The sequence below is a fragment of the Leuresthes tenuis genome, unplaced genomic scaffold (assembly GCF_036924035.1).
Source record: "Leuresthes tenuis unplaced genomic scaffold, fLeuTen1.0.hap1 SCAF_23, whole genome shotgun sequence".
Lineage (NCBI taxonomy): Eukaryota > Metazoa > Chordata > Actinopteri > Atheriniformes > Atherinopsidae > Leuresthes > Leuresthes tenuis.
Genome location: NW_027325377.1, coordinates 18224778 through 18236322, shown reverse-complemented (window position 1 = coordinate 18236322; position 11545 = coordinate 18224778). Strand labels below are relative to the sequence as shown.

The 11545-nt window shown below is 42.7% G+C and overlaps 1 protein-coding gene across 1 annotated transcript; it reads left to right on the top strand.

The window, feature by feature from the left end:
- Positions 1 to 793: 793 nt before the first annotated feature.
- On the top strand, positions 794 to 8688 carry btg1 (B-cell translocation gene 1, anti-proliferative). Its single transcript, XM_072377653.1, has 2 exons — positions 794 to 1247; positions 4388 to 8688. Exons 1-2 carry the CDS (start codon positions 1103 to 1105, stop codon positions 4777 to 4779), a joined length of 537 nt encoding a protein of 178 aa, XP_072233754.1. The 5' UTR covers positions 794 to 1102; the 3' UTR covers positions 4780 to 8688.
- Positions 8689 to 11545: the final 2857 nt, after the last annotated feature.

Genomic DNA, 11545 nt, shown 5'->3' with positions numbered 1-11545 from the left:
CGGTCAACTTGGTGTCCCATTATTCCCTGCTCTGGTTAACTTCTATGGCAAATTTTGCAGTCATTAGGGCTCTCTTCCTGTTTTTTTTTGCATCGTATGTTGACCATTTCTGCCTCTCTATGTGGTTGTTAGCATCTGTCTCTTTGTGCTCACCTTATATATCTCTCTGGATGTTTTGTGTCTTATTTTGGTGTAATTTTTTTCTGGTTATTTACCCTATTTTTTGTTGTTGTATGCCTACTTTTGACATGTTTTGTTTCATATTCCTTGGATAAATACAAGTGTGGTCAGACCTTAGCATATGAATCATATACACACACACACACACATACATACATAGATACATACATACAGTCGGTGCAACTCAATGCAGTGTGTTGCATTTATTTGCTGTATTTTTAGTTGAACATCCACTTGTAGGTTCACCTCACACAGCAGGACACAGCAGAAATCCAGCAGTATGGTTTTGATGTGACAGATTCTACCATGTGGGGAAACCACCCTCTTCGAACTGCGTTGTGTCAGTTTTAATTTGTTTTTCTACCTTTCTAGTCGTCGCTTTTGTTTCCTCTTCCCTTGCTGACTGGCCGTATTTCCGACAGCACTGAAACGCACCACCGTTTCACGCCGAGCACTGCTGTTTATTTTCAGCACGGTGACGTGAACGCTGCACCCCTCCTATATGTGGCTCGTCAGTGTGTGGCAGGGTCGCGGATTGGAGAGCTGGAGGTGTCGTAGCTTCCTATGACGAGGCTGTGAGAAGGGAGGGGGGAACATTATAAAACCCTGCTCGCCTCTGTGAAAGTCCCACTCTGGAGGAGGAAAGCGAGCAGCGAGGGTTGGTTGACGTTTCAACAAGGGACTCCCCAACCCCCTGTATTTACCAACAAACGAACGTCTATCTCACCAACACTGTACCGTCCACGACCACGGACCCTCTCTGACAAAACTCGCCTCTACCTCGACCAATAAATGCCAAGAGAAAAATCAGAAGCGCCAACAGATAAGGACCGCTGCTCAGAATTGGAAAGAAAGACGACCAGTCGGACCAACACGTAGAAAGAAAACAAAAGCGCACGGACCGTCGCCGCAACCTTTCTCAATGCATACCCTTTGTGCCCGAGGAACGATGAAACCAGAGATCACCGCCGCCGTCGGATTTCTGTCGAGATTTCTGAGGGTAAAAGGACACGTAAACGATCGGCAGGTCCAAACGTTCAGCCAAAGCTTACAGGATATTTTGGCAGGTAAGGAAACAAGAATATTCTCAATATACGCCTTGAAACCCCCTTTGAAGTTCCTCCCATCATAAATCTCTTTTTCACACGTCAAGCTGAGGCTTTGTTTTAGTACGAAGTCCTTAAATTCGGGCTGGAATAGACTTAAGAAGAAGCCTTTCTTTGTTCTCTTAAGTATCACTATCAGCGCGATCAACGCGCACCAGTGTTTGCGCACGTCGGAAGGGAGAGGAAAAAAACAACCCGCTGATCTGAGGGTGATCGGTCGACGATTACATAAATGTAAAAACATGAAATCGGAACAAAAGAACGCGATTAAGTGCGAAGTATGGCAGTAGTACAGTGAGAGGTGGGGGTGGGGAAAAAAGACGCTCAAACAAGGAAGTGCGTCTCGGTCGATGAAGCTCTCAGAGAACAGAGCCTCTGAGAAAAACAGCCCCTAGTGAGAAGGCTGAGGCCGCTCAATTACGTAATGCACTGGAAGAAACGGGTTAATAATGAAACATGTCCGTTGGAGTCTTCTTTTACTTACCGTTTCCTATAATTATGTACAACTCAATTTCGAAAATATATTTTGGCGACTTTTGTGTCTTTTTCTTCGGAACATTTGTCTTTTAGGGACCATTTGAGTAGATTTGTTTTAATGTACGCTGTAAAAGGGTGGATTTAGATATTTTTTTTCTTATCGCGGTTCCCGTTCATTTAAAATGGTTGACAAAAGTGTAGAAATCAAACTACTACATTTGCGTTTTGTGTTTGAAGGACACTGAATCCGCGCGCCCAGTCTGTTGCACAGACTTGGTTCGAATTTTGTTGAGGATTATGGCAGTTTTCACAGAACAGAGCAGCTCGTGTCTCATTTCCTGCCGTAAACACATTCCAGGCTCAGGGGCTGTAAAGCTGCCATACATCTGCCTCATTCCGGTTACGCACAACAGCAGATGACCTACATTTTTGGAGCAGCCTTATTCCCTGGGGGAGTATTTTGTGGTGTTTGATCCCTGACAAAAATCCCTAAAAAAAAAATTTAAATAAAAAAAAAAAAAACTTTTTTGCTCCTGGGCGTTTACAAAAGTACTGCCATGTTTTCTTCTCAGGTTATTATGGGAAAAGCTACTCATACATTGGGAAACTGATTTAAAAAAGAATAATTAAAGAAAAAACATACTTTTGATGAACTCCAGTGTTTGTAAACAGACAATAGTTTGGCCCTTGTGGGGGAGGGGAGCTGTTTTGGTTGGGTGCCTTTAACCAAACATCAGTTATGGAACAAACAAAACCATAGCCGTTTTTAAACAAATAATAAAGTAAAGATGATCTGAAATATAAGCTTGAATTGACCTTTTTTTTTACAGATTAAAAAAAAAAAATCAAAATAAGCACTTAGTTTAAATTGAACAGTGCGTTTTCTCCCAAGTCCTGTTTTAGGGGAAACCAAAAGTCAATGTGTGCCCGTACCCAGTGGGCTCACTGCTGCTAAACCAAGCCAGCCAGAACTCACTCAGCATTGTGTCTGTGTTCTGAAAGGCCAACAGTCTGGCTCCTCTTGTTAGTGCTGAGCAAAGGGAAAAGGGAGAAGTTTGTCCCAGTGATCAAAATCCAAACATGTTAGTTGCGTAATTCTAGGCATGTTCTTTCAGCCGAGACGCGATTGGGTGCCCTTTATAGAAAGTTGCTTTGAATGGAAAATACCCAACGAAAACAGCCCCACGTAATACGCCTTTGGTGTTTGAGGTCAGCTACATTGAATAAACAACCTTCTTTGGTTAAACTCTTTAGGTTAAGCGCACATTTGTCTGCTTACTTTCACGTTCCACCCCTCCTCCTCTACCCATGTGCCCTCGTTTTAAGAATAGGCCCTGCTGAGCTGATCATTTCCCAGCTGCTCCAGGGTTTGTGGGCAGCTGCCTTTGTGGCTCAGTATGAGGCTGAAAGCTTGTCCAGGCCCTTGTGTTCTTTCATGAGTGCCAACCCCTCCATTAGCTCGGCCGTATACAGCCGTCTGTGATAAGGAGGGGGATGCATACAGGTGGCCTCCTGGCCTCAGACTGAATGCTGGCCTACTTCCCTTAACCCGTTTTTCACTGGCCACAATGCTGTTGTGGCACACAATCCCCATCAATAGGGAATTCAATATGGATGAGCCTTGGCAGAGTAAAAAAGCAGTAGGTGTGTTTCTTAGAGTGATGTGATTGGTAAGTGAAAAGGTTAGAACAAAAGGGAACTGAAACTGTCCAGCCATCTGAAGGGGGGGTGAGATGGGAAGCCTTTTCATATGCTAAATGTAAACTTGTAGCAAAGAAAGGGCAACCAAACATCAAACTCTCAATCACAGAATTTTAGACTTGTAAACACCAATCCCACTTAGCCAATATAAATCATCGGCGTGGTGTCACGGCAACACAAGTTTCTCTTGGCCACTAGCATTTTCACAAAGACGAGGGAGTAAAAAAAAAAATAAGACCCTTTCCCTTTAAGAGGCGGAGCTGTGTGTCCCAGATGGCTGTCTGAGACACTTTTGGTGTTTTTTTTTTTTTGTTTTTTTTTGTTCAGCCAGTCATGGGAGGCTTTTTGACACTGAGGAAGACCAGGGGGAGGGATTGTGCAATTCCGTGATAGTCTTTTTGTCACGTAGTCTCAGTGCGCTGCTGGCTGGTTGTTTATGACTGCTTATCAGGTCTGGAACAGGTGGATATGTTTTTCTTTCCATCTATCACTTTGGCACATAATGACCTCACTTTTCAGTTGTGTGTAAATAATTACATTTTGTTATTTTTGTTTAGCCTTTTGGCAAAAACGCATGTGACAAATCTGCTCCTTTTAATCACTAAGCTCTGTTTCTCTTCCTTTATGACTCTACTTTAACGCGAAGGTCAAACTGAGAAAGATATATACCACAGCTGTTTTACAAATAAGCCGTCTTGTATTTATGACAATCCCATTTCAGCCTCTGTTCAACTGCATTAGAATATGAGTAAGTCTCTTTTTTGCACAGCCACACTTTGCTTCTGAAGTCGCATTTTGTTTTTTCTTTTTGTAACTCCAAGCATATGATGTCATTTTTGCCCACATTCCCATGCTTGTTCAAGTAACTGATGGCACTCGAAGCTTAATTTGTCCCCATGTTCTTTATCTTTGTGTCCCCGCAGAGAAATATATGCACCACTGGTTCCCAGACAGGCCCTGCAAGGGCTCCGGTTACCGCTGCATTCGCATAAACCACAAGATGGATCCATTGGTGTGGCAGGCGGGCCAGCGCATCGGCCTGACCATCCAGCAACTCTACCTGCTGCTGCCCAGTGAGCTCACGCTCTGGGTGGACCCCTTCGAGGTGTCCTACCGCATCGGTGAAGACGGCTCCATCTGCGTTCTCTACGAGTCACAGCCCGGCCCTGTCGGAATGCCAATGTCGATCGCTGCCAGCTCCACCTCAGGAAGCTCCATGGTGGAAAGTCACCTCAGCTGCAAGGATGAACTGAGGGTGCTGGGCAGAACCAGTCCCTCCAAAGCCTACAATAATATGATGACTGTGTCCAGTTAAAGTGGGCACATTGTCAACCCAGCTTACTTTTGTTCAGGGTCACACCATGGCTGGTCAGATCATGGTGAGCCTTTTTAAAGCTAAGAAAATGAAATGAAATAGTGAAATAAGAAAACAAAAGGCAAAAGAGAAAAAAAAACAGAGGATGTGGCCTATCATCCAGGTGATGGAAACCTAGTAGTTTTTTTTTTTTTTTTTTTTTTTTTAACTCTCTCTACCCGTTATCATCTGTGTTGTCATTGGATCAGCTGGGCACTCCGTTTTTTTTTTTTATTTAATTTTTTTTAGGAGAGGCTTTGCAGAAATGGAACTGTTGGGGCAGCTAAACCAACCAACCAATCAACCAACCAGGAACCCCCATGTATACTGGCTCCACCCCCTTACCTCCCCACCCCACTCTCAGCTCTAATCAACAATGTGTTTGGCTCCATCTCTGAAGGGGCGATCCACATAGACTTTGCACTTTTCTGACTTGTGGTTACTATGGGTACATGTTCAAAACACCACTGCAAAAACACCAGAGTAAATTGTAAGGATTTTTTTTCCCCCAGGAATTACCCTTATGAATTAGAAAATGTTGAGGTTTTTCAGTTGTTCCCAGATGGGGAGGAAGTTGAGGTTCAGGCTGTGCCCATTGCAATCCAAGCTCAAGGTAAAGAAACACTCAACGAAAGCATCTCTATTTTCTATAAAAGCATTTTTGGACCACAGGAAGATGTTTTCTTTATCTTGCAGCTATTTGAGGGGGGGCTTGTGGTCTTAACTTCTCTTCCTCCCCCCCTTTTTATCAACGGTGAGTTTCAGAAAACCTTAATCTCAACCTTCTGTCTGCCTGTATGTAAGTGCAAGTAGAATGTGTTGCGACACCTGTTACCCGTGGGTGCCAGCATGTCCCAATGCACTGTTGCTCTCCCATTAACTGTGTGTGTAGCTTTCTTGGGGAGAGCAGGGCGATCCATCTCCTCCCCCTCCCTCAAGTTAATGAATGTTGTTGAAGTTCACAATCAAGTTCCTGTGTTGTTGATTTTTGCCCCCTTTTCCCCGCCGCTTTGTCATCTCCTGTATTACCAAAACTCAAAGTGTAGCAAAAAGGGGGGGGGGGCTATTTACCCAAATTCTGGTCATGTGGCCCAGTTAGAGTTGACATTGAATGCACTTTGACGTGAGATTGTGTGGGATGTGTACTTTTTAAAGAAAATCGCCTGCATTCCATCCATTCGAATGTCATCTTTTCATAGCGTTTTCCCAGTTTTAGCCATTTGTTCATACTGTAGCTCCCATGTCTGTTGAGTTGGGAGTGCGCACCTCTGGATTTCAAAACCTTTTAACACTGTATTTGTGAACATTTCAGAGCTGTTTTCTTTTTTACTGATGTGGAGATTTTTCCGGGTGGTATGTTAGAAACCTTCTGTCATCCATTCATATGGCACAGAGCTACGCCGCCCGCTTCGCCAGACAAGTGGGTGGCGATTAATGTTGCGGAGTTAAATGTTTGAAAGATCTTGACTAGGTGATGACTGTGTGAGACTTTGGCCAAAAGGAGGTCTGGAGCACTGACTGTTCTTATTAATTTTAATTGAAACCACCTGGCCATGTCAGCCTTCATCCGTTTTCATCTATTTCTAAGGTAAAAGGGAGATACTTTTATGTAAATTGAAAGTCCGCTGCCTTATGAAGACCTCAATGTTGTAAATTATGAGCCATTTGTGATGGTAAACAAACATCAGGCTTAGGAGCGCCTTTCTGGTGCATTGTGCTGCCTGGACCCTCAGCAGAGGTGCCCTCTTTCCAGCCTGGCAGCTTCAACCACCCTCATCCCACCCCTGCTGGTGCGAGGGTTAGTGCCTCAAGTCCTGCCTATCACTCCTTAGCTCAGACCTCCTGTTCAGCCAAAAGCAAGCCATCATGCTGCTAGCCGACCCCCTGTGGATGCAGGTAGACTTAATGTGACACATATCATCATTCATCACTATGGGGAGCTGGGTAAGGACGGCCATGGTGGGGAGCTGGTGTGAGAGAAGGGGGGGCCAGGGCCGGACTCTTTTGTCCAGGGCAGCTAAAATCCCTCCAGCCCCCCTCTGAACTCGCCAAACATCTCCCCACCCTGACCAGAAGCCCTCAACCTTCCCTTAGCCGTGATGAATAACCAGCACACGCGTTTGGCGTGCTCAAGCTGCATTGGGGGGTCTAGAGAGATGATGAAACATGGATCGAAGATGAAGGATAGAGGGTACCGGGCCATTGTTTTCATCTCACTGGATTGTTTACGGAGTTTGAGTAGCAACTTTGTTTACATGCATATGAAAGGATGTGGCGGAAGTCTGATATACCCCCACCTCACTCACAGTTCTGGAGTTTAGTGGTTAACGACATGGTGGAACAGATGCTGGAATGGCTAAGGGTGTTGCTCAGGCCTTAGCTGCTGGCCAAATCTGTCACGGCAGGCTGATTCACTGCTCATCACCAGACCTATGGGTGTTTAAGCTCCACTAAGCCTGAGAGGATCATAGGTAATAAAGCTATAGCCTTTGATGCACTGCAACCCCCTAACCCCCGCTGCCCTGCTCTCTGCTGATACTCCCTTCAGTGAATCTGTGAAAAGCAGTGATTTCCACGTTGACCAGATGGATGGAGGCCTGCTGGGATGGGAGCCCAGAGCTTCAGTTTCCATGGTATACATCCATTTTGAAATCACGCTGCTCCATCATAGCTTTTTAATGTCATGCAACAAAATGTTTTGAGATTGGTCTATACTTCAGACGCGAGATGATCGTCTCGTCTCACTTTTCTCTAGATGTATTTCATAGTCACACTAGTAGATTTTGTCATCGTTCCACTCATCCCCATTTTCTCCTCATCCCTTTGGTAAGAGGATTTTTAATCTGATGATCCAACCCACTTTTAAACAGACCTAGTTTTAGAGCTATGAAAAAATAAAATTCAAATGCGATTCCCCTTCAACACCTTTTCAATTGTGATACTACCACCCAAAATGGTTTTAGTGATCTTGATTATTTAAATGGCATCCATTCAGCTTGTGCGCACATAGGTTACAGAAATGTCGTGAGAGTGCTTTGAGTATTCAGAGGTAAAATAGCACATAAATGCACTAAATGTCAAGTTGAAGTTGTGACTTTTTTTTTCTTTTTCTTTTTTTTCTTGAGACGCGAGGAGTCTCTCCTGGAATGTATTGCCAAACTCAGGCCTCGAACATTCAATAAATAACTCTTATGGAAAAGTTGTACATGTTAAGACATGGAACCGGAAGGGAACAGCAGTTTTGTTGTCAATATTGTCATCATTGATGAGCTGAATTATTGCCACTTTCACATTTGAAGTGTTTTACATATTGTAGAATGTATTGTAACTGTCCAACAAATGGTAGAGTGCATAACATTACACATGGGAAGTGCCAATAATTGCTATCCTGAGGTGTTTTTAGACTTATTCTGTTTTTGTATTTCATCTTTTAACATGGATGACGCTTTTCGTAAGTGAAGCCATTTGTGATGGGAGTGTTGGCAAGGACCAAAGTTGTTTTGGTTAGAAAAAGAAAAAATAGTTTCCATGATCTGTAAGTGTAGACGTATCCTTTGTTTTTGTTTTGTTTTTTCCTTTTGTTTTTTTTTTCTTTGTTTTTTTCCCTTTTTTTCTATTTACATACAAAACAAGAAAATAGACAAAAAAATCTGAGCTTACCCAAGAAGAAAAGATGTCTTGTGATCTCATGTCAGTACATCTTTATTGTGTTAAGTTTCTTTTCCTTGGGTATGTTGTGATGAACTGCTGTAAATTTGTACAGTTCATGTAAATTTGATTGTGCGGAAGTTGTACAGATTTCTATATTTTGGAAGAAGTTTTTTTTTTTCTTTTTCTCTGTAATAAAAGATTTCCTATCTTGGCATCATATTCCCTCTGCGATCTGTCATCATTTATCCGGTATTCAGTATTTAATGATGGCTTTGGTTTAAAATTCAACCATTATTCAATTTGATAATGAATACATCCAAACTGAGTCTGCTTCACTCATGGCTCAGTCAGAGTAACTGGAACATATTGCAAGCTCTTTCAGCTATTTTCCCTTAAATAGTTTGTTGCCTGCATTAATTAGTAAATCTAACGACTTCACATTAAACTGCTAAATATATATTTTTTTTACACTTTGAATAAATATTATAAATTTAAGGAGAGGAGTTGTCAGTGTTTCTACTAAGACTACAATATGTGATAGATGGTATCATTAAGTTGGGTTCTCGGGGAAAAAAAAACTGCCAGGCCACCATAATGCACAATGCTTCTCAAGCTGAAACAACTGACTCTGCAAAACCTGGAGTTTGGATTAAGACTGCAATCCTTTGCAGCACTCTGAAGCCCCCAGGTTGCCTAGCAGCAGGCACAAAAAGAAAAACATGTGGCTCATTTTGACACACGGACAAAGGGAAGAACGAGAGAAGCTGGTTTAGCAGAAGCAGAGGGCACAGAGAGGGGAGGCAACTGGGTTTGTGTTTAAGTCGAGCTTTACTTCTCCAAACAATGACCGGCATGAGGCCTCAACAGCTGGGAAGGGTAGTTCTAAATTATGGAGCTCTATCAGCAGTTAAATCATATTTAGACACAATTTTGCACATTATTTTGCTGAAATTCATCGTGTCGTATACTGGTAAATCCCCCGTAAAGGTTGCTGCTGACTCCGGTCAAAGATTCTCATGGTGTGGCGAGCTATAGGGCCGAGTTGAGTTTGTTTATAAAAACATAGAGCGGAAAGTGAACAAAGAACCAAAGTGATTCAGATTTAACTGGATTTTGCAATACTCCCCGGTGAAGGTTTTGCAATGACTCATTTGAGCAAGTTGTTTTGGCATGTTAAACCTCAGAGAAAACAAGAAGTGGACTGTTGTAGCTGTGCTTGTGCTGACAGTATAAAATCTGAATCATAAAAGTCGTGAAATTACATGAAAGCTGATTTAGCCTTAAAAAGGCTAGATGTATTCTTCAGTTAAATTTGAACCTATTTTAGGGGAAAACATAAGTCTTCAGAATTTTGATTTCACTTTGTTCCAGTTCTGTCGCAACTTGTGCAAGTATCATTGAATTGTCTTGCACGCACTGCATTTTCAGCTTGGCACTGATGAAACAGCTGTGTAATGTTTTTTCTACCCTCCCTTCTGACTCGCATAGCAACAGAGGTCACCCAGTAGAGATAGTTTGTTAAGGTAAAAGTTTCCAGAAGGTGTGTCTGCATATCAGGAAATGATAAGGATTTGATATGTGGTGCGATAAGGTGAGGCAGCATGACTGTCAGTGAAGTTACCGACATTAATACTTACTGAATTTATACTTTATTTAAAATGTTTTTTGTTTTTTTTTGACAAAAACTAAATGCAAAAACGTTCTTTGTCCTGATCTCACTGTCCGTAGCAACATTTTATATGAATCCGAATGCTGTACGCTAGCAATATTTTGCCATTTGAGAACAAAGACATGGTGAGTGACAGTATGAACGTGTGTGTCTGCTACAGGGAGGCAGACATCTGGGACCTGCTTTATTGCCAGTAAGATGACAGGGTATAGCCCTCCTGCAGAGCGAGTGTGCTCATGCGCCACTGTTTAAAGGACAAAAGCCTAGCTGGAGCCACATATATCACACAGCTTTTTGTGAACACACCCCACACTGGCAGGTTTTGTATCTATTTATGTTACACAACATCTAAAAGTCAGAAGCAGGGGTTAGAATGGTTGTCATGGATCCTAAACGCAAGGAAGACTTATTTAACAGTTTTATTTGAAAACATGGCAATTTATGAATGCAGCAGCAAGATACACAACAATAAGCTTCTTAAATAAACTTTTATCAAATGTGTATTCATGCTTAAGTATATTGTGGTCCAACTAACTGAAGATTGCAGTAGGCTATACCAGTGTGATTGGATTTCTCCTGTGTTTGTCTCTCATGGGTGTGTGCATCACTCAGAAGCCAAGGACAAGCTGATTCCTCTTTGAAATAGATCCCTACCCTGCCTGCATGGGTCTCCAGGGTACAAAGGCTGTACCAGCTATATCTCTCCCTCCCCTCAGGGCACTATTCATCCTCAATACTGACATCTGCTGTGCCCTCTCTGCACCCACCCTTCCCAGAGGCATCCAAAAATGGACAATGAATGAAACAGAAGACAGTTTGGACAAAGACATTCTGCTTGGGCAGCCTATGTCCTTAATTTCAGGTGGACTGATGAGGGGAGGGGTCTTTGGGGAAGATAGAGTGACAAATAGACTGTGTGAGCCGACTGCTTTTTTTGGTATTTTCTTAGATTGTGACTTTACATCTTCCCCAATACCGTCCATTTACATGTAAATGCAAGAACACGTGCATAAACATAGCACTATTTAGAAAAATGGAAATGGATACAGGGAGATCCGTTTGTGACTAAAGATCAGTCAGGCCACACCTGTCTTTAACCTTAAGTTGTCTTTTTGACAGTTGCAAAATTGTTTATGTGTCCATGTTAATTTGTACAGCTCACAAAGGATACAGCATGTTTGAACTCAGCTTGGCCAGGACTACCACAGTCGATGTCATGTCCAAGCAGTGAAGCATGGAGGTGGCAGTGGGATGATATGGAGTTGCATGGGTGCATGAGTGTAGATGAATGCCCAGGGATGTACCAAAATCTTGGCTGACCAGATCATTTTCAATCTCCAGAGGACTGTTAGAAAAGGACTATGCCATCATGATAGTCAGACATGAGCTTCTACAAAAGAAAAAGAT